Consider the following 24,558-nt stretch of genomic DNA (forward strand, 5'->3'; position numbering starts at 1 on the left):
GGGCAATGGGAGGCTGGGAGAAGAGGGGAAGGCCGGGATAGGTGCCAGCTGGCTGGGTACTGGTGGTACCGGAGCTGGGGGCCGCATCCATTTCACACTCACTGACTTCTGTTCACACAGCGGGTGTGTGTGAAAGAATGGGTGTTTGTTTCTGTGTGAGTGTCTGAGAGAGGGGTAATGTATGATCATGTGTGAATATGTTAAGTGTGTGTGTTTTAGTGTACATTTCTGTTTGTGGATATAGTGTGTGTGTGTGTGTGTGTGTGTGTGTGTGTGTGTGTGTGTGTGTGTGTGTGTGTGTGTGTGTGTGTGTGTGTGTGTGCGCACGTGTATGCGTGTGTGTGTACAGTGCATTCTGTTCAGACCCCTTCACTTTTTCCACATTTTGTTATGTTACAGCCTTACTCTAAAATTTATTAAATTAATTTTTTCCCCCATCAATCTACACATAGTGATAAAGCAAAAAAAAAAAAAAAAAACAGAAACATATATTTTCAGATCCTTTGCTATGAGACTCGAGTTTAGGTGCATCCTGTTTCCATTGATCATCCTTGAGATGTTTCTACAACTTGATTGGAGTCCATCTGTGGTAAATTCAATTGATTGGACATGATGTCTATATAATGTCCCACTGTTGACAGTGCATGTCAGAGCAAAAAGCAAGCTATGAGGTCGAAGAAATTGTCCGTAGAGCTCCGAGACAGGATTGTGTCGTGGAAGGGTACCAAAAAATGTCTGCAGCATTGAAGGTCCCCAAGAACACAGTGGCCTCATTCATTCTCAAATGGAAGAAGTTTGGAACCACCAAGATTCTTCTTAGAGCTGGCTGCCCGACCAAACTGAGCAATCAGGGGAGAAGTTTACTGCATTCGCGCAACAGTCTCCTTGTGGAGTGAGAGAGAGGCAGGTCGTTATTGCGTTGGACTAGTTAACTGTAAGGTTGCAAGATTGGTTCCCCCGAGCTGACAAGGTGAAAATCTGTCGTTCTGCCCCTGAACGAGGTGGTTAACCCACCGTTCTAGGCCGTCATTGAAAATAAGAATGTGTTCTTAACTGACTTGCCTAGTTAAATAAAGATTAAATAAAGGTATGAAAAACATTTAAAAAATAAAAAGATTGGTGCCCAGAAATACGGATTTCCGATTGTTATGAAAACTTGAAATCGGCCCTAATTAATCGGCCATTCCGATTAATCGGTCGACCTCTAATCTGTACTTTACAATTTATATTTTTGACAACTTTTACTTTTACTTCACTACATTCCTATAGAAAATTATGTACTTTTTCTCCATACATTTTCCCTGACACCCAAAACTACTCATTATATTTCGAATGCTTAGCAGGACTGGAAAATGGTCAAATTCACACACTTCTCAAAAGAACATCCCTGGTTATCCCTACTGCCTCTGATCTGACAGACTCACTAAACACAAATTATTTGTTTGTAAATGATGTCTGAGTGTTGGAGTGTGCCCTTGGCAATCCTTAAAAAAAGAAAATTGTGCCGTCTGGTATGCTTAATAAATGGAATGTGAAAATATTATTATTTTACTTTTGATACTCTTAAGTATATTTTAAACCAAATACTTTTAGACTTTTACTGAAGTAGTATTTTACTTGGTGACTTTCACTTTTGATTCATTTTCTATTAAGGTATCTTTACTTTTACTCAAGTATGACAATTGGGTACTTTTTCCAACACTGGTTCTTTATGTGTCTGTGTGTTCTGTATGTGTCTTTTATGTGTCTGTGTGTGTGTTCTGTGTGTGTGTGTTCTCTGGGTGTCTCTGTGTGTGTTCTGTATGTGTGTCTGTGTGTGTGTTCTTTATGCGTCTCTGTGTGTGTTCTTTGTGTCTGTGTGTGTTCTTTGTGTCTCTGTCTGTTTTCTGTGTGTTTGTGTTCTGTGGGTGTCTCTGTGTGTGTTCTTTATTTGTCTGTGTGTGTGTTCTTTATGTGTCTGTGTGTGTGTTCTTTATGTGTCTCTGTGTGTGTTCTGTGTGTGTGTGTATTCTTTATGTGTCTCTGTGGGTGTTATGTGTGTGTGTGTATTCTTTATGTGTCTCTGTGAGTGTCTCTATGTGTCTGCGTGTGTGTTCTGTGTGTGTGTGTGTTCTCTATGAGTCTGTGTGTGTGTCTGTGTGTGTCTGTGGGTGTGTTCTTTATGTGCCTGTGTGAGTGTGAGCTAGAGAAGGGAAGAACATGTTGCAAGTCTGACACACCTGTGTGTGTGTGTGTGTGTGTGTGTGTGTGTGTGTGTGTGTGTGTGTGTGTGTGTGTGTGTGTGTGTGTGTGTGTGTGTGTGTGTGTGTGTGTGTGTGTGTGTGTGTGTGCGTGCGTGCGTGCGCGTGTGTGTGTGTGTCATATATTGATGTGTGCATTGTGTGTGTGTGTTGTTTCTGAGTTATTTATCTCTCTCTCACTCAAATCAAATCAAATCCAAACAAATTTTATTTGTCACATACACATGGTTAGCAGATGTTAATGCGAGTGTAGCGAAATGCTTGTGCTTCTAGTTCCGACAATGCAGTAATAACAAGTAATCTAACTAACAATTCCAAAACTACTGTCTTGTACACAGTGTAAGGGGATAAAGAATATGTACATAAGGATATATGAATGAGTGATGGTACAGAGCAGCATAGGCAAGATACAGTAGATGGTATCGAGTACAGTATGTACAAATGAGATGAGTATGTAAACAAAGTGGCATAGTTTAAAGTGGCTAGAGATACATGTATTACATAAGGATACAGTCGATGATATAGAGTACAGTATATACGTATGCATATGAGATGAATAATGTAGGGTAAGTAACATTATATAAGGTAGCATTGTTTAAAGTGGCTAGTGATATATTTACATCATTTCCCATCAATTCCCATTATTAAAGTGGCTGGAGTTGAGTCAGTGTCAGTGTGTTGGCAGCAGCCACTCAGTGTTAGTGGTGGCTGTTTAACAGTCTGATGGCCTTGAGATAGAAGCTGTTTTTCAGTCTCTCGGTCCCAGCTTTGATGCACCTGTACTGACCTCGCCTTCTGGATGATAGCGGGGTGAACAGGCAGTGGCTCGGGTGGTTGATGTCCTTGATGATCTTTATGGCCTTCCTGTGACATCGGGTGGTGTAGGTGTCCTGGAGGGCAGGTAGTTTGCCCCCGGTGATGCGTTGTGCAGACCTCACTACCCTCTGGAGAGCCTTACGGTTGAGGGCGGTGCAGTTGCCATACCAGGCGGTGATACAGCCCGCCAGGATGCTCTCGATTGTGCATCTGTAGAAGTTTGTGAGTGCTTTTGGTGACAAGCCGAATTTCTTCAGCCTCCTGAGGTTGAAGAGGCGCTGCTGCGCCTTCTTCACGATGCTGTCTGTGTGAGTGGACCAATTCAGTTTGTCTGTGATGTGTATGCCGAGGAACTTAAAACTTGCTACCCTCTCCACTACTGTTCCATCGATGTGGATAGGGGGGTGTTCCCTCTGCTGTTTCCTGAAGTCCACAATCATCTCCTTAGTTTTGTTGACGTTGAGTGTGAGGTTATTTTCCTGACACCACACTCCGAGGGCCCTCACCTCCTCCCTGTAGGCCGTCTCATCGTTGTTGGTAATCAAGCCTACCACTGTTGTGTCGTCCGCAAACTTGATGATTGAGTTGGAGGCGTGCGTGGCCACGCAGTCGTGGGTGAACAGGGAGTACAGGAGAGGGCTCAGAACGCACCCTTGTGGGGCCCCAGTGTTGAGGATCAGCGGGGAGGAGATGTTGTTGCCTACCCTCACCACCTGGGGGCGGCCCGTCAGGAAGTCCAGTACCCAGTTGCACAGGGCGGGGTCGAGACCCAGGGTCTCGAGCTTGATGACGAGCTTGGAGGGTACTATGGTGTTGAATGCCGAGCTCTCACCCTCTCTCACAGAGAGACACACACACACACACACACACACACACACACACACACACACACACACACTTACTCACCCTGTTAGAATCTGCAGATGAAAGGATTTGGAACATGGACTTATTTAGACAGGGGGGTCACACCTGCTTCTTAATATAACCACCCCCTATTTCAAACTTCCTCTTCCCATCATCCTCTCTCCCTCCCCGATCCAATCCCTAATACCCCCAGAACCTTCTCCCTCCCCTACCTAGTCCCCCCACCGTGGCAGTCTGAACTGGAGCAGCCTGCCCCTGCAGTCAGGCCCACTAAGCCCTCCTCCCGCTGAAGAAATATAATACATTTGTCCAGAACCAAATGCACATCTGTCTCCCCTTTCCATCTGATGAATCCAGTTTGGATCCATGTTCATAGCTGGCGAACACACACGTGTTTCACTTGGCACTGGTTGCCGGAGAGAGAGAGAGGTGTCCCCCTGAAAACACACCATATGGATCTGGTTCAGGCAACATGGCACATGATGACATATGATGACACATGTCACATGCGTGTTTGGAAGGGTAGACTGTGGAGGAGGAGGGTTGGATTAGAGGACTGGTGATTTCTCGATCGTGAAGCATCCTAGGCAGAGACACAGAGCTTGGGCTGTATGTAGGGCTGCAGCTCCACTAGTGGTAGAGGGATGAAGTGCACCAACTATACTCATTCCCATGATGTTGATGTTGGATACAGGAATAATTATTAATGTCAGGCTGAAATCTAAATAGATGAGTCACCAAAGTAAGCATGGAATTTAAGATCTACTCCCACATCCTCATCTCCAGACAGATTGGACAGTATTTGTAACGTCAAACGTTCTAAACTCGAAATGGACCAAATATTTTTGAAAGCAATGACAGACAAAAAATGTCTCGCCTCTCTCTTTCCATCATGTTAACCACCAACCCTTTCCTTCCCTTCTCCCTCATGCTCCCCTTCTTCTCACTCCTTTTCACCCCAAACCCTCATCCTCCTCCCTCTCGTGTTCCATGACATACCTGATGTTTAAAATGTGGAGCTGGATTGAAGAAACTGAACACTAAACGTTTACCCATGGGCATTGTCCCTCCCCTCTCCTTTCTCCTATTCCCCAAACACACAGCTTATACATGCCAACCCCTCCAACAGACAGGCTTCCTTTAATGCAGCTTGAAAAGCATTTCTCCTGGACCTCCATCTAATGAACTCAGCCTGAAAGCATTGTTTGCACTGGCAGGTACAGCCCACCTTGGGAGGCAACCAGACAGCGGGGCATACATACGGGGGGAGAGAGAAAATCACACGTGTTTTATAGACTGTGGAAAGTTCTACGAGGCGGTAATTAGAATAAACAGCTTGTGGTGTTCCAGAGCCCTCAACTCTCAATGTTGTACCCCTGTTCCTGCATACTTCCTGGGTTTCCCCTTGAATTTTAACTACCAGAAGGAATCTGCAAGGCCACACATTAGCAAGAAGTATAAAGAGCGAGGGAGGGAGGTAGTGAGGGGAGACGAGATAAAATGAAATATCGGAATATGTATTAAAACACAAGGCTCTTTAAAAGTCCAAAGAAATGGTGATTGGACCTGTCTCTCTTATCCGAGGAGCGGAGTTTGTTCTCACATACGTGAGAGTGCACACACATGCAAGCAACGAGTCTCACCCGTTAAGCTGGAAATGTCTATCATTTGCTCCCTGCCCTGGAACAATGAGCAACATGAGAGCAGATGATTTGGTGAGACCTGGGGAGAGATAAGGCACACCTGGGGTACAGGGCGTTATCAAGGCATTATCCTAGCCTGCTAGCACACTTAACCTGTCTCACACTCCATCCACCTAGCAGCATAGCACTCCCCAGCTTCTGATGAATAGTTATTATTGAGACAGGCTGTCAGGATCAGCCGACAGGGAGGAGAGGAAAAACAATAAGATGGCAAGAGAGAGATGGCAATGGAAAGATGGAGAGTTATGAAAAGCCAGTTTGAGAGGGGGAAGAGCTAGAGGGCTGAGTGATTTGGTGAGATGATGATTCTGACTGAACTGTGTATACTTTGTGTTATAACCCAGAGGTTTGTCAGTTTACACTGAAGACAAGAGGTGCATTCTGCACGTTTTCTCCATGTTAATAGCAGAGTTACCATATCCCCTAGACTTACAGGATACAGTGTGTTCCTCCTAGCATAGCCTTGTATTATTCATGTGGATTCCGATCCATACAGGACACGACCCTGAGAAGCTACAAGACTGGTTTTCGTCATACAGCAGCCCCCAGATACACATACATGAATGTTGACGTGACTTATGTCAGCTTGTTACGGGCTTGTCGGATATTTGATTAGATATCGAACCAAGAAAATGCGCAAATGTGCGACTTATCTAACTTTATACTTGACCCTGGAAAAATGTGTTTATTAGATGCACCCAGAGTTTTGAATTTATTCAAATGTTGAATAAATTAAATACTGCATTTACGTTGTATTTACTTTGTAATTTTGTATCTCAACAGCTGCTTATACTCCGCCAATGCAATTCAAACTTTGCTGATACTGCATCTCACTTGATTGCACCCCACCAAACCCCCCTCGCTGATTACAATCAAGACATCCTTAACAACAAGACTAATGAGTATATATTTATCACATAAGGGAGTGGAGGATCTTTGTAGCCATCGTTTTCCTGATGAGAACACTAGCCTGTGGATAGAGAATGACTCAGTGTCCCTGGCCGTGCTGGGGGAATAGGGGTGTAAATCACACAGGCACATTTTATCACATAGCAACCCGCTCAACTGTATCTTTGTCCTTTTTGTCATGTCTTTCAGGTCACAGAGGAAGAGGGAAAAGGAGGGGAGAGGAAGGAGAAAGAGGAGGTCAAAGCACCACCAGAGTTCCAGGCTCCACCCACTGTCATCATGTTTCCCAGGCAACAGGAGATAAGCTCCAAGGGGCTGCGGAGACAGAAGAGGGACTGGGTGATTCCACCAGTCAACGTGCCTGAAAACTCCAGGGGGCCCTTCCCACAAATGCTTGTCAGTGTAAGTAACCTTTCTGATTGGTTAACTCCCAAAGTTAGACAGGAAATACTCAGGACTCTAACCCTTTTTTAAAGCCCCAATAAATGGTTCCTTGTATGGCAATTGTTCTTTTAGCTATTGTATAACACCTCATGCACCTCAATACTTTGGATTGCACACTAAAGCCACACCTGTAATTGAAATGACGCTGTTAGTATATCAGTCCTTGGGTGGTCAAAACCATTTAAGAAGCAATGACCACTAAATGTTTTCATGAGTGATGAAAGTGTATGATAAAAAGCCCTACAGGAGAAATAAAGATAAGTTTATCACAACTGGTTTGTGCCTACTTCCTCTCTGTAACGCTCGTCGTGGGTGGAAGAAGAGGAGGACCAATGCGCAGCGTGGTAAGTGTTCATATTCTTTAATGAAACAACTGAACACTGGGGGAAGAAAAAAAAACGACAAACGAACAGTCCTGTACGGTGAAGAAAAACACAGAACAGAAAATAATCACCCACAAAACACAGGTGGGAAAAGGCTACCTAAGTATGATTCTCAATCAGAGACAACGAACGACACCTGCCTCTGATTGAGAACCATACCAGGCCAAACACAAAACCACAACATAGAAAAAAGAACATATACTACCCACCCAACTCACGCCCTGACCATGCTAAAACAAAGACATAACAAAAAGAATGTGACTTTCATAATTGAATAAGAATTGTGCCGCCATGTTGTAGACCATGTCATTATGTTGAACAAGCTGTCCTCGATAGGATTGGGTAATGATGCATAATTATATCAATGACAGAACTCAGGCCATCATGTTAGATGGGGTCAAATCTGAGTTCCTTGAGTTAAATAAAGAGGTGCCCCAAGGTTTGATACTCGGCTCATTACTGTTTACAATCTATATAAATAACATTGGTAATGCTGTATAAAAAATAAAAATAATAATACATTTGTATGCAGATGATACAGTGTTGTTTTCCATTGCTCCATCTGTTGGCCAAGCCTTTTCACATTTGAAGTCTGATTTTCAAGCACTACAGACGTCAATATTGGATCTAAAGTTAGTGCTAAATGCAAACAAAACAAAATGCATGCTTTGTTCTAGGTCAGGTCCCATAACCCAGACTGAAATATATTTGTAATGACTGGTGTGAACGGTATAAAAATTAAGCAAGTTCTTTCCTACAAATATCTTGGTATCTGGCTTGATGACAAACTGTCATTTAAAAAACATGTCATTAATCTGGTGAAGAATTTGAAGTTTAAGGTTGGTTTCTTTTACAGAAACAAATGCATGTCTGGCTTTTTTTAATAGGAAGGAAATTGTCCAGGCCACTTTTATGTCTATTTTAGATTATGGGGATATGACCTATATGCATGCAGCAGCATCTACACTTCAACCACTAGATGCTGTTTTCCATTGTGCCCTTAGGTTTATTACTGGTGATGGTTATAGAACTCACCATTGTGTTTTGTATCAAAAAGTGGGTTGGGCCTTTTTGTATGTAAGGAGAGGGCAACATTTTCTTGTGTTTATCTACAAAACACTTCCAAATGACCAAACCCGGTCTCAGGTTTGGATAACACTGGAGGTCACTTCAGTCTCCACAGAGTTGGGTAAAGATGCTTTTAGTCTTTTTGCACCCTTTATGTGGAACAACTCACAGAGCCCTCTGAAATGAGATGTTCTGGTCCCCCTTGGTCAGTTCAGAGTCATGATCGAGACCTCTATTTTCATAAAGGTGTCTGTTTTTCGTAATATGTTTTGTCATTTTGTATATTGTATATTGTATGTGTTTGATGTATTTATGCAGGGCTCATCTGTAAAAGAGATCATAGTCTCAGTATGACATCCCTGTCAAAATAAAGGTCAAATAAAACATTTATAAAATAATAATAATTGCACTGCCCCTTTTACAATGTAATTTGCCACAGAAGTATAAGTAAAAACCTTGGTCTGGATCCTGGTATAAAGGAAAGTCTTGAGTGACATTAAGTAAGACAACGTCCCTACAGTGTATCTTCAGCTCACCAAACCAGGGCAAGAGTTCATCCCTCAAGGTGTAACATAGGGCCATGGTTTTGGGGCATTTACAAACCACAGATATATAGCATGTTGTTTTTAACTGGGAAGATATGATACGCTTGTTCAGATAGAAACCACCCCCGCAATTATGTGTTCTCATGGTCTAAACCATGCACATATCTTTCATTCGTCTGTGTCCTGTGGACTGGCGATAACTATGCTCTGATCCACAAGTCTGCTGCCTGCACTATGCTTGATCATTATTCAACGGAGCTCCGCTCATTTAGTATTCAAGATACAGCAGCAGCAGGGAATAACACAAGTGACTACCATCGCAACAAATTACATTTCAGCAAAACTGCTAGTTTTCAAAAGTATGGAAAATAAACAGAAACACAGAGGGGGTTGGGGGTTGAGATTGTAAAAGCTGCACGGAAAAGAAAAGAACATGATTAAATAAATGCTTGTGTAAATGCGTTGTTGTGCCGAGCACTGCATAGTGCAGAGTCTTTCAAATTCAGAGGTTCGGAAGGTGAAAAACCTATGGATCCCAGGCCTATAATGTGTGCCATAGTTAATCAAAAAACATCCCGCCCAATGAACAAAACCCTACTGTTTTTTTTATCCCTTTCACTCTTTCCCTCCCTCCCTCTCTCTCTCTCTCTCTCTCTCTCTCTCTCTCTCTCTCTCTCTCTCTTCATCTGAAATATCTAGCCATCAGCTTTTCTCCCTGTTTACAGAACCCTCACATCTGTTGTTTGGATTTAAATTGTGCAGAAGAAGCATTTTTCCTTTTCTTTTTCATAGTTTTCCAACCTGTTTTCATCCCCTCCCAAGGGAAGGCCTGCGGAGCCACTTGAAGGAATCCACACAAAAAGACAAGTCTGGGAATGAAAGGAGGAGGAGATAAGTTTCTCTCCCTTTGTTAGAGAGCAGAAGGGAGGATGGGAGGAGTATATACAGATCTGGCGTGTGTCCTGTCTCTCCCTGGCAGGGTCTGTCCTCGTCAGGGCCCCGAGCCCCCACTGCAACGAGACAGCTCTCCTGGGTCGAGGGGTCAGTAAAAACCAGAGAGCTGAGGAGGGAAGGGGGGGAGGAATGGAGGAGAGGCATTCAAAGGAGTGTTTGGAAACATTAGCGTGCAGCCAACACAATCCACTGCCTGTGCTGTAAATAGGCCCTGTAGGAGTTGGTGGAGGGCTGAGAGTACACAGTTAGGAGCAGAAGAGAAGTGATGCGTGCTGAGGCCTCCACCGGATTCCTATAGGCTCCTGTCTCTCTCTTTAATAATGACTGGAGGGAAGTCGGGGCCATCCTGAGACTTAGCTCCACGTACCGAGGAGAGATTTTAACAAGGCGCCAGATAGCTTTTTGTCGCTATCCTTGTTTTTGCTTTGTGTGTTTGTGCTATTGTTTTGAGGCAATTGGCTGGTCAACATGTGAGGCAGATCATGTTTAACAGTTCCCATTGGTAGACAATCTAGTAGTGTGCATTTCAATGTTCACACTTTTATTTGTCGCTATTGAGATCAGTGAAGATTTAGAGTACATTGCTAGCTGGATAAAATACTGTATAAGTCAAGGCATATGTTTATTTTTAATTGCTTTAGAGAAGTCTTACTACTTCAAAACTTAACCATATCATAAAAAGCATTGTATGTAGATGATGCCTGTATGTCAGCACGGTCAGTGTGTGTGCGTATCTGTTTTAGAATATGGCACAGAAGAGGGAGAGAGAGAGGAACACAGGGAGGAGAGAGATAGAGTCCAACAGAAGAACGGAGAAGAGCAATAATATAGGAGACAGACAGATGGACAGAGACATAGCTTTCAGATTGTATGTGGAGAGAAGAATGTTTCTGTGACACCATTCTGCAGAGCTCTGCCATTTGTGGGTCTCTGAAACCTATACCTTTCTCTCTTCCTTCTTCCTCTCACCCTCTCACTCCCTCTCTGTCTACCTCCCTACCTCATCATTACTCAGTGCTCTGTGTGGCGTGGCTGTGAGGCTGACAGTATGATGCCTACCTTGTCTAATGGTCTGTGAAGCCAATCCAATCCTTAATGGCCTGTTCTGTCATCCGCCGCCCAACTGAATGACATCCCAGAGACGCTCTGGTCCCACCCTCACTCTCCCCTTCTCTCCCCTGCCTGGCAGAGGGGCCGTCAGCGGGACAGACAGGGTGACAGCAGCCCTCACTTCCCCTCCGCCAGACCAGGCTCTGTCACTTTGATCAGGCCACCGCTGCAAGGGACAGGTTTGGTAACAAGGCTGCGGCCACTACCCAGGAGTCTTCCCCAGGCCCCTGTCAGTGGGGTTGTGACTGGGGGAAGTGTTGATTAGATGAGTGAGGTGCTTGTTGACACACCGAACAGTGCCCAGACTTGTTGTACTCCATGACCAGGGAAGTGTAAGCAAACTCGGAGAGACTGCTATGGGCCCAGTGCAGAGAGTACTGCTACTGTATCCAGGTCCTTAGCCTCTACCTAGCATGTGTTTATCAAGGCTTATTGCCATCAGTCCTTCTGTACTGTACAAAGCCCTACAGCCTTTAGTGTGTCTGTATCATCACATATAGCCTTGAACACTTCAGTGCTCAAATATCTGGGCCTGTAGGCTGTAGTCTCTAGTTCGACTGTACGAAGAACCGTAGCCTTTATATTGACTGGCTACCGGGCCCTCATGCCAGCAGCTTTGTTTGAGGCTGTATTCAAAGTTCCCACTGAAGTATCTTTCCAGCACTACTCCTCTCTAGAGCAGATGGAGCTGAACGCACAACTTTAACAAGCTGCAAGAAGAAAGACCAACAAAGAGACATGCATGGCAATGATAACATGAGAGCCTTTCTTGAAGAAGAAGAAAAAAGCAAGAAAGTGAATCGGGGGGGCAGAAAAGAAGGAAATTATGAAGCGGGAAGGAGTAATTCCTCACAATGTACTGGTGTCCTTTGTCGTTTTCCTTCTACTCCAGCCAAACAGCCATCAATAGCATATATTGATTTTGCAACTCTCCATTGATCTCCTGCGGCAGAGAGGCATCGATATCTCCTGCTCGGGTAAATAAAGACTCAACCTGGCCCCCCCAATCACAACCAAACAGCATCAGCAAAAAGCCAACGTGTGATGAAAGAATACGCTTAACCAGAGGAAACATGTATAATACTGTATGTACCAACAGCCAATTTGTTTCGTATCTCACAGCGGAAGCTGTGTGGTTTGGGGCATGAAGAATAGCATGTTTACTGTCTACATGGGTAAGATAATGATGGGAATGGGATACCTGGAAGGGGCTTCCTCAGTGCTGCTTGTTAACCTTTTCCTGCAGTGGGTTAAATCAGTGTCACACAGGTTTCTTGGTAGTTTTAAACAAATCTACTTTGAAACAAAAATATACACCTCACACACATGGTTATGGTTAAAAAAAGATTAAATGTATTCAATATTACACTTTAAATACATCACAAAAGACTGAAATATAACAAAGCCATTTGACATAGAAACACCAGATTTTTGGCTCTTGTTTTTAAATAATGTTTATTAACTATGATGTGAAAATTATTCATAATATTCCACCCATGAGACACTAGGCCATTTGACTGCAGGAAAGGGCTATGGAGGATTACAGGTTTTTTCAATTGCTAACATGCATTGGTCAAAACTGAAGTCACATTGGCAAAACTCTTCACACAGTCAGCGAAACAGAAGTGTATACAGACCAAACTTTGAATCATTTTTCATTGCTTTCACACAAAATGCTTTCAATGACCACATTCTCCGAAATCCCTGAACTCTTTTCTCATTCATACTCCACCACCTACAAAACTATATATTTGCAGCACATGTTTTCAAATGCTAACACAGTTTCCAAAACTGAATGATGGAAAATGTTTTGCATTTCTGCAGTAACCAGATTGAAACATATAGAAAATCTCAGCAGAAAATGTAATTATTCCAAACACAGCTGATTGCAATTTCAGCTGACAGCTTACCCAAGTGTCCTGTTTTTAGTCTCGTTACCAAACAGACAAAAGAGGACGGCTTCGGAATGATTTAGTTTGGAAACATGGATCAAGGAAAACAGGTTGGTGGGGAAAGAAGAATAGCAGGGAGGGGGAGATTGCGTGGAGATAAAAGGAAAGAAAGACCAAGAGCAGTGATCTCTGATGAGATAAGGGCCACAATTATTGACCATGTTGTAAACAATGGTCTCTCTTTGAGAGAGGCCGGTTTAGGTGTGCAACCAAATCTGCAGCGTCTGACTCTCCGTATCTCCAGCTCGCCTAGCATAGCAGCAACTACGGAATTTGCTCCCTGACTCATCTAGTGCTACTCATTGGACCCTATGATCACTCGAATACACATGCCTCTTCCTAATGTCAATATGCCTTGTCTATTGCTGTTTTGGTTAGTGATTGTCTTATTTCACTGTAGAGCCCGTAGTCCACCCACCACACATGCGGTGACCTCACCTGGCATAACTGGTGCCTCGAGAGACAAAACCTCTCTCATCGTCACTCGATGCCTACATTTACTCGACTGTACTCACATCCTACCATACCCTTGTCTGTAAGTTATGCCTTGAATCTATTCTTCTGCGCCCAGAAATCTGCTCCTTTTACTCTCTGTTCCGAACGCGCTAGACAACCAGTTCTTATAGCCTTTACCTTTAGCCGTACCCTTATCCTACTCCTCCTCTGTTCCTCTTGTGATGTAGAGGTTAACCCAGGCCCTGCAGCCCACAGCACCACAAAAATTCCCCAGGCGCTCCCATTTGTTGACTTCTGTAACCTTAAAAGCCTTGGTTTCATGCATGTTAACATTAGAAGCCTCCACCCTAAGTTAGTTTTATTCACTGCTTTAGCACACTCCGCCAACCCTGATGTCCTAGCCGTGTCTGATTCATGGCTTAGGAAGGCCACCAAAAATCCTGAAATTTCCATCCCTAACTATAACATCTTCTGACAAGATAGAACTTTCGACAAGATAGCCTGCAGAGTTCTGTTATACTATCAAGGTCTGTACCCAAACAATTCGAGCTTCTACTTTTAGAAATCCATCTTTCCAGAAACAAGTCATTCACCGTTGCCACTTGTTATATTCCCCCTTCAACCCCCAGCTGTGCCCTGGACACCATATGGGAATTGATTGCCCCCCATCTATCTTCAGAGTTCGTGCTGTTAGGTGGCCTAAACTGGGATATTCTTAACACCCAGGCCATCCTACAATCTAAGCTATATGCCCTCAATCTCACACAAATGATTAAGGAACCTACCAGGTACAACCCTAAATCCATAACCATGGGTACCCTCTTAGATATCATCCTGACCAACTTGCCCTCTAAATACACCTCTGCTGTCTTCAACCAGGATCTCAGCAATCACTGCCTCATTGCCTTCATGCGTGATGGGTCCGCAGTCAAACGACCACCCCTCATCACTGTCAACCGCTCCCTAAAACACTTCAGCGAGCAGGCCTTTCTAAATGACCTGGCCCGGGTATCCTGGAAGGATATTAACCTCATCCCGTCAGTAGAGGATGCCTGGTTGCTCTTTAAGTGCTTTCCTTGCCTTCTTAAATAACCATTCCCCATTCAAAAAATGTAGTACTAAGAACAGATATCGTCCTTGGTTCACCCCAGACTTGACCAGAAACATCCTGTGGCGTACTGCATTATTATCGAACAACATCCGCAAAAAGCTAGCTAAGGCTAGCTTTTTCAAACAGAAATTTGCATCCTGTAGCACTAAGAATAAGAGCATCTCCTCCCAGCTGTCTGCTGCACTGAGGCTAGGAAACACTGCCACCACCGATAAATCTACGATAATCGTTATTTTCAATAAGCATTTTTCTACGGCTGGCCATGTTTTCCAACTGGCTACCCCTACCCCGGCCAAAAGCTGACCACCCCCTGCAGCAACTTGCCCAAGCCCCCTCCCCCCCACCCCCACCCACACACACACACACACTTCTCCTTCACCCAAATCCAGACAGCTGATGTTCTGAAAGAGCTGCAAAATCTGGATCCCTACAAATCAGCCGGGCTATACAATCTGGACCTTCACTTTCTAAAATTATCTGCCGAAATTATTGCGACCCCTACCACTAGCCTGTTCAACCTCTCTTTTGTATCGTCTGAGATCCCCAAAGATTGGAAAGCTGCCGCTGTCATCCCCCTATTCATAGGGGGAGACACTCTAGACCCAAACTGTTATAGACCTATTTCCATCCTGCCCTGCCTTTCTGAAATCTTTGAAAGCCAAGTTAACAAACAGATCACTGACCATTTCGAATCCCACCGTACCTTCTCCACTATGCAATCTGGTTTCCGAGCTGGTCATGGGTGGGCCTCAGCCACTCTCAAGGTCTTAAACGATATCATAACCACCTTGGATAAAAGACAGTACTGTGCAGTCGTCTTCATCAACCTGGCCAAGGCTTTCGAATCTGTCAATCACCGCATTCTTATCGGCAGACTCAATAGCCTTGGTTTCTCGAATGGCTGCCTCGCCTGGTTCCCCAACTACTTCTCAGAAGGAGTTCAGTGTGTCAAATCAGAGGGCCTGTTGTCCGGACCTCTGGCAGTCTCTATGGGGGTGCCACAGGGTTCAATTCTCGGGCCGACTCTTTTCTCTGTTTTTATCAATGATGTCACTCTTGCTGCTGGTGATTCTCTGATCCACCTCTACGCATACGACACCATTATGTACATGTCTGGCCCTTCTTTGGACACTGTGTTAACCTCTCTGGGATATGTGGGACGGTAGCGTCCAAAAGCCAGAGAAAATGCAGAGCGCCAAATTCAAATAAATTCCTATAAAAATCTAACTTTCCTGAAATCACACATGTAAGATACCAAATTAAAGCTACACGTGTTGTGAATCCAGCCAACATGTTAGATTTCAAAAAGGCTTTTCAGCGAAAGCAAACGATGCTATAATCTGAGGATAGCACCATAGTAAACAAAAGTGAGAAAACATATTTCAACCCTGCAGGAGCGACACAAAACGCAGAAATAAAAATATAAATCATGCCTTACCTTTGACGAGCTTCTTCTGTTGGCACTCCAATATGTCCCAAACATCACAAATGGTCCTTTTGTTCGATTAATTCCGTCCATATATATCCAAAATGTCTATTTATTTGGCGCGTTTGAACCAGAAAACACTGGTTCTAACTTGCGCAACGTCACTACAAAATATCTCAAAAGTTACCTGTAAACTTTGCCAAAACATTTCAAACTACTTTTGTAATAAAACTTTAGGTATTTTTTAAAGTAAATAATCAATAAAAGTTAAGACGGGATGATCTGTGTTCAATACAGGAAGACAACAAACTGACGCTAGCTTTCTGGTCATGCGCCTCTATCAAACAGTACACATGAAGTTACCCTCGTTCAGATGGCCGTACTTCTTCATTACACAAAGGAATAACCTCAACCAATTTCTAAAGACTGGTGACATCCAGTGGAAGTGGTTGGAACTGCAATCAAGTCCCTTAGAAATGTGGATTCCCAATGAAAACCCTTTGAAAAGAGAGTGACCTAAAAAAAAAAAAAATCTAAATGGTTTGTCCTCTGGGTTTCGCCTGCTACATAAGTTCTGTTATACTCACAGACATGATTCAAACAGTTTTGGAAAATACTATACATATCTTATCTTCTGGGGATGAGTAGCAGGCAGTTGAGTTTGGGCATGCTTTTCATCCAAAATTCCAAATGCTGCCCCCTATCCTAGAGAAGTTAATTAACCTCCAAACGAGCTTCAATGCCATACAACACTTCTTCCGTGGCCTCCAACTGCTTTTAAATGCTAGTAAAACTAAATGCATGCTCTTCAACCCATTGTTGCCCGCACCCGCCCCACTCAACTAGCATCCCTCCTCTGGACGGTTCTGACTTAGAATATGTGGACAACTACAAATACCTAGGTGTCTGGTTAGACTGTAAACTCTCCTTCCAGACTCACATTAAGCATCTCTAATGCAAAATTAAATCTAGAATTGGCTTCCTATTTCGCACTAAACCTCCTTCACTCATGCAGTTTTGCAAGAGATGTGTGACGTTTTGCATGTTGTGTGTGTGTTTTTTTTGTGTGTGGAGTCTAGAGAAAAGGAGCCATAGTTTCAGAAATCATGTGTAAGCAATTGTCAAAAACTATAATAACCAAACAGGGTACATACACGGCTATCCATAATGTAAAGTACTGTAAAACTGTGGATTTACTGTATTTTAGAGAGCAATGGAGATGGAAGCCAGGCAAACTGCACATACATTCATCTTTGTGGATGAAGCTGGACTCAACCTGGCAAAAAAGCACTGCAGGGGAAGAAATGTGATTGAGAGCAACCGTGGATGTCCCAGGGCAGAGAGGAGCTAACATCACCAATGTGTGCAGCACTGTCCAATGATGGTTTGCTGTTACACAAACCACTCATTGGCCCCTACAATACAGAGAGGCTCATTTATTTTCTGGATGAGCTGCATAATCAACTTGTGCCAGCGGAGGAGAGAGGGGCAAGAAACTCCCCTACCTGCATTGTTGTGTTGGATAATGTGGCATTCCACCACTTTGCTGCAAATCCCAGGATGTCAGTACTATTCCTGCCTCCATACTCCCCCTTCCTAAACCCCATAGAGGAGTTTTTCTCTGCGTGGAAGTGGAAGGTTTATGACCATCATCCACATGACCAGATGTCCTTAGTGGATGCAATGAATGCAGGGTTGGATTAGACATTCCAGAAGATACTTTCCAAGATGCATCGCCAGAGACGACATGATGTGATGTTGATGAGAACTTGTGGTTAAATGCAGGAGAGAGGGAGAACTAGAACCCTCACAGTACTGTACAGTATGAGTTATTATACTACATATGTTGTTGATGTTTTTTTTGTAATTATAATTGCAGCCCTGGAATTTCATGATTTTTTTTGTTTCAACTTTGAATTTTTCACAAGTAAATTACTCTATGCAAAGATATAGAAAGAATAAAGCCTATTAAAGCAAATTGCTGCATTTCTGATTAATTCCTGTTACATACAGTGGGGCAAAAAAATATTTAGTCAGCCACCAATTGTGCAAGTTATCCCACTTAAAAATATGAGAGAGGCCTGTAATTTTCATCATAGGTACACTTCAACTATGACAGACAAAATTAGAAAAAAATCCAGAAAATCACATTGTGGGATTCTCTCACTAATTCTTGCATGTATTCTCTCTACTCCTCTTATTCTTTCCTTCTTTCTCCATTCCACCTATATTCTTGTCTCCTCTATCCATAGATTGTATTCTTCTTTATTTTCCTTTCTCAATCATCTCACTCTTTATTTCTTCTCTCTCATCTCCTTCCACTCTGAGTGAGAGCTAATAGCTCAGTGATTTTTAAGAATCAGTCTGGTTATATGAGCAGACAGACAATTATCTAAGGTGGGAGATGAGCCCTGAAATTGTACCTCTGAATAATGCTGCAATTTTAGCCGAAGCTCCACCACTCTGTCAGAATGCTGCCTGCTCTTCTTTGGGATGTTATCTTTGGTTTGGAGAGTTTAAGGAATTGTTTTTGGGGTTGAGTAGTTTTATCTGAAAATAAAGCATGATCTTGACTGATGTGCAACAGAGAAAGGGTTTTGTTGTCTACAGTTAGGCTGAACAACTGTCCTGGTACAAGTGGATAATTTTCAAAGGCCCTTATTGATTTGGAAGAAGGGGAACATTTTGTCTCAAACATTTATTTGCCCCCTGGTGTGATTTTATTGACTGTTAATTCATGCCTTACAGAGTCAGACCTACCGGACGGTTGTTGTTCATGGTGGAAGTTGAAAAATGATGAAAATCAAACTGTTTCTTGTCATTGTCCTCTTGGGTTTCTTTGTGCAATTGCCCCCACTTATAGTTAAGATGAGTCATTCTGGTAAAGTATTCTGCATGTGTGTGTGTATAAGTGTGTGTGTGTGTGTCTGTGTGTGTGCGTATATGCATCTGTGCATCTCTGTGCTTACAAGACCTGCCAGAGCACCTGTGCTCTAGTTTCTCCTTCTCTCAAGAGCTCATTTAGTACAGCATTTTCAGAACCCAATGAGAGAAACCCCCCTGAGATGTCTGCTTTCTTTTCAGCGTACATTTACCTGTGATTAATGACTACAGCACTCCACTGACATATGCAGCAACAACCAAAACAGCAAGCATATGAGAGAAAGAGCCAAAAGAAGGGGGGAATATAGAATGACAAAAAACACCAAAGAGGATTGTGATGTATTGGAGGCGATGGGCGTGTTTGTGTGTGTGTGCCTGCATGTGTGTGTGCCTGCATGTGTATGTGTCTCCCTGCGCTTGTGCGTGTGTGTGTGTGTGGGAGGGGCACCAGCAGGATTAAATGATAGGCTAGGTCTGTGTTTGGGTCTGACAGACTTCCCAGAGCCCTAGCAGCCATGGCCTCTTCCCCCAGCTCTAATTCTGGCTTATCTCTTCTCTGGCCATGCCAACACTGCACCGCTCCAATCTACCACTTGCAGGAGGGGAGAAACACAGGGTTGAGAGTATTTAAAAATCGCAGGCCCATTCATATTCCCAAGTCACCAGGAATCTGCAGTGTTCCCCATATGGAATGCTTTCTGAATGTGAAATTGCACAGAACTAATTTTCTGGGCAAAATAAGTCCAGGCTATGAAAATGGAGAACAGTGACTGGATTAACACACATGGTGATACATGTACAGTACTGTAGAACATTTACAGAGGAGTTGTGTTTTGTATTTTAGAATTGTTTCCCATTGAGGACCATCCACCTCAATGAATTTCCTGAAATTAAAAATAGTGAAACATTTAAAAAGTTATCCTTTTCAGATAAAACTATACTAAATATATTCAGGTCACCAAATAATTGATTAAAACAAACCTTTTGCAATGAAGGTTTACAGTAGCCTCAACAGCACTATGTAGGGTAGCGCCATGGTGTAGCTGGAGGACAGCTAGCTTCCGTCCTCTTCTGGGTACATCGACTTCAAGACTTCAATCTCCTCGGGCGGCAGGTAGCCTAGTGGTTAGAGCGTTGGGCCAGTAACTGAAAGGTTGTTAGATTGAATCCCCAAGCGGACAAGGTAAAAATATGTCGTTCAGCCCCTGAACAAGGCAGTTAACCCACTGTTCATAGGCCATCATTGTAAATAAGAGTTTGTTCTTAACTGACTTGCCTAGTTAAATAACAAAAATCTGTGCAAAACCTAAGAGGCTCATTGTTCTCACCCCCTTCCATAGACATATACAGTAATTATGACAACTTCCGGAGAACGTCCTCCAACATATCAGAGCTCTTGCAGCATTAACTGACATATTGTCCACCCAATCAAAGGATCAGATAATTAATCTAGTACTGAGAGCATAAGCTACAGCTATCTAGCACTGCAGTGCATAAAATGTGGTGAGTAGTTGACTCACATAGAGAAAGACAATAGTTGACCAGTTTTGAAAAAATTAATTTCTTCGAAAATTAAGGACAAGCAAGAGAAAGACAGAGAGAGAGATTTTGTCATTTGTTTTCACTTTCAGTTACTTAGCTAGCAAATGCAGCTAGCTAGTTTAGCCTAGTAAACACCTGGCTCAAACAGCTAGCTGGATATGACACTGAAACTCTTCCAAGTCAAGGTAAGCTTTTGGTTTAAAAAAAGTTCTATTAGCTGTGTTGACTTACTTTAGCTAATATGGTGATATGGTTTGGCTTGGATTTTTTTTAAGTGCCTGGCCACATACAGCTGATGTATTGTGCATTGAAGTCCACAAGCAAAGGGAAAAGGTGAGCGGAGGAGAGCACATAGGTGCATGAAGGAATACAACATGGCTGCTATCCCAGTGTTTACATGTGATCCGGAGTGTATTTATTCTGCCGATTCTGTTGAAAAACATTTCTGAAATGGACACCTACTTTGTATGAATGAGCCATCATTCATAGGCTAGGTTGTAGCAACCTCATGATGGGTATAGGGAAAATTCGAGCATCATGTAAACCTATGGATGTTACATTGAACTGGGTGAATGGAATATGAATGACAGTCATCCAATATGCTGTCATCCAATATGCTCTAATAGAAATAAGAATAGTCTTCCCTCATCTTAAACGGCATCACACACACACACACACACACACACACACACACACACACACACACACACACACACACACACACACACACAGCCCACAGCGAACCAGGAAGTGGCAGAGTCCATCATGTCAGAGGGATCAGGAAAGAGAAGAAACAGCCTCTTAAAAGACAGGGGAAACGAGAAAGCAAAAGGAGGAGGGGAGACCTCTGTCTTTAAATCTCTCCTCTGTTGGAGCAGGGGACAATAGCAATGTCAGCGTTTCATTCACTCACACATTCACATATTCCCTTTGTTTGATTTAAACTCCCCTAAAGAATTCACATTGAATGTTTTCCTTCCAAACCCCATTTGTGTTTCTCTTCCAACTTTTCCAGTCTGAGACGCAGTAAATCACCTCACTAAATACACAATCTACTATTTATTTTTTGTTTCAACATGGCAGTTGAAAAATGTGCCTTTTCAGCGATCCTCTGTGCTCTAAATGTTAAGCGATAACTTGCAAGGTGCTGACGAGAGGAGCTCTGGCAGACGTCTCTAGGATATCAGGGGTGCTGATACTCACACAGACTGAATATACAAACTGTGAATAATGTAGAATAGCCCTCACAATCCTATAATCATAATGTGTTTGGAGGAGCTCATCTTTAAATTCTTAGAGGTGGCCATTTTCCATTTCCCGACTGACCCGGTCCAGTGTATGTGAGTTATGATTACATTAGAAGAAAAAGAATGGAAGATAGAGAGAAAGTGAAAGTGCTTTACATTGTGAGCTAGGCTAATGGAGTCAGCGGAATAGAGGTTGCTGTGTCCTCTGCGGTTAGCTTTGACAGATCAGATCAAACCGTTGGTGTAACTCGCAGGGAAATGTGGCCATTATCTTGATGGCGTGACTGGATGGTCGGGGCAACAAAACTGTAGATCACCTTTACTCCACACACAGAAACGCATGCAAGGCTCTCCCTCGCCCTCCTTTTGGCAAATCTAACCATAACACAATGCTTACAAGCAAAAATTCAAAACAGGAAGTACTATTGACATGCTCAGATGAAGTGGATGCTATGCTTCAGGACTGCTTCATGTAGGACAGACTGGAATATGTTCTGGGATTCATTCGATAACATTGAGGAGTTTACCATATCAATCACTGACTTCATTAATAAGTGTATCGACGACGTTGTCCCCACAGTGACCGTACATACAGTCGGAAGTTTACATACACCTTAGCCAAATACATTTAAACTCAGTTTATCACAATTACTGACATTTAATCCAAGTAAAAATTCCCTGTCTTACGTCAGTTAGGATCACCACTTTATTTTAAAAATGTAAAATGAATAATGGTAGAGATAATTATTTATTTCAGCTTTTATTTATTTCATCACATTCCCATTGGGTCAGAAGTTCACATACAATCAATTAGTATTAGATAGCATTGCCTTTAACTTGTTTAACTTGGGTCAAACATTTTGGGTAGCCTTCCACAAGCTTCCCACAATAAGTTGGGTGAATTTTGGCCCATTCCTCCTGACAGAGCTGGTGTAACTGAGTCACGTTTGTAGGCCTCCTTGCTCACACACGCTTTTTCAGTTCTGCCCACAAATTTTCTATAGGATTGAGGTCGGGGCGTTGTGATGGCCACTCCAATACCTTGACTTTGTTGTCCTTAAGCCATTTTGCCACAACTTTGGAAATATGTTTGGGGTCATTGTCCATTTGGAAGACCCATTTGTGTCCAAGCTTTAATTGATGTCTTGAGATGTTGCTTCAATATATCCACATAATTTTCCTTCTCCTGATGCCATCCATTTTGTGAAGTGCACCAGTTCCTCCTGCAGCAAAGCACTCCACAACATGATGCTGCCACCTCCATGCTTCATGGTTGGGATGATGTTCTTCGGCTTGCAAGCCCCCCCCCCCCTTTTCCTCCAAACATAATGATGGTCATTATGGCCAAACAGTTCTATTTTTGTTTCATTAGACCAGAGGACATTTCTCCAAAAAGTATGATCTTTGTCCCCTTGTGCAGTTGTCTTTCTTATGGCAGTTTTGGGGCAGTGGCTTCTTCCTTGTACCCATTTCCTCCAGCATCTTCACAAGGTCCTGTAGACTTGTGGAGGTCTACAATTTTTTTCTGATGTCTTGGCTGATTTCTTTTGATTTTCCCATGATGTCAAGCAAAGAGGCACTGAGATTGAAATTCATCCACAGGTATACCTCCAATTTACTCAAATGATGTCAATTAGCCTATCAGAAGCTTCTAAAGTCATGACATCATTTTTTTGAATTGTACAATTTACAAGTAAAGGCACAGTCAACTTAGTGTATGTTAACTTCGGACCCACTGGAATTGTGATACAGGGAATTTTAAGTGAAATAATCTGTCTGTAAACAATTGTTGGAAAAATGACTTGTGTCATGCACAAAGTAGATGTCCAAACCGACTATCCAAAACTATAGTTTGTTAACAAGAAATTTGTGGAGTGGTTGGAAAACGAGCTTTAATGACTCCAACCTAAATGTATGTAAACTTCCGACTTCAACTGTATGTACATATCCCAACCAAAAGCCATAGATTACAGGCAACATCTGCACTGAGCTAAAGGCTAGAACTGCTGCTTTCAAAAGGCAGAACACTATTCCGGACGCTTATAAGAAATCCCACTACAACCTCCAATGAGCCATCAAACAAGCAAAGTGTCAATTTAGGACTAAGATCGAATCCTACCACGCCGGCTCTGACGCTCATCGGATGTGGCACGGCTTGCAAACTATAATGGATTACAAAGGGAAACCTGGCCCCGAGCTGCACAGTTACTTAAGCCTACCAGATTAGCTAAGTGCCTTCTATGCTCGCTTCGAGGCAAGCAAAGCTGAACCATGCATGAGAGAAACTGCAGTTCCGGAGGACTCTGTGATCTCACTCACCGTAGCTGATGCGGGTAGGACCTTTAAAGAGGTTAACATTCTCACAAGGCCGTGGGACCATCGGATTACCAGGAGACGTACTCATAGCATGCACTGACCAAGCTTGTACCTATGCACATCGATGGGGCTGAAGTGGAGAGGGTCGAGATCTTCAAGTTCCTCGTCGTCCACATCACTAAGGAATTATCATAGTCCACACACAACACTGTTGTGAAGAAGGGACAACAAAGGTTCTTCCCTCTTAGGAGGCTGAAAAAGTCCTCAAAATGTCATACAGCTGTACCATTGAGAGCATCTTGACGGGCTGCATCACCGCTTGGTATGGCAACTACTTGGCATCGACCGCAAGGCACTACCGAGGGTAGTGCGTACGGTCCAGTACATCACTGGGCCACTATCCCTGCCATCCAGGACCTCTGTACCAGGCGGTGTTAGAGGAAGGCCCTAAAATCTTTCAAAGACTTCAGCCACCTAGGTCACAGATTCTGTCTGGATCCAACAAGATCATGATCAGCTTTTACCCCCAAGGCATGAGACGACTAAATAGTTAACCAAATAGCTGCCTGCATTGACCCTTTTGGCACTA

At 43.2% G+C, this 24,558-nt stretch overlaps 1 protein-coding gene across 1 annotated transcript in view; it reads left to right on the plus strand.

Moving 5' to 3' along the window:
• The window catches only part of LOC139368776 (cadherin-4-like), a 544,653-nt gene that overhangs the window by 390,548 nt on the left and 129,547 nt on the right, over positions 1 to 24,558 (plus strand). Inside the window, exon 5 of the mRNA XM_071108107.1 lies at positions 6,722 to 6,934. Within this exon, the coding sequence (XP_070964208.1) occupies positions 6,722 to 6,934 (213 nt within the window). The remainder of the gene's footprint in view (positions 1 to 6,721; positions 6,935 to 24,558) is intronic.

This window comes from Oncorhynchus clarkii, chromosome 16 (genome assembly GCF_045791955.1).
Source record: "Oncorhynchus clarkii lewisi isolate Uvic-CL-2024 chromosome 16, UVic_Ocla_1.0, whole genome shotgun sequence".
Classification (NCBI taxonomy): domain Eukaryota; kingdom Metazoa; phylum Chordata; class Actinopteri; order Salmoniformes; family Salmonidae; genus Oncorhynchus; species Oncorhynchus clarkii.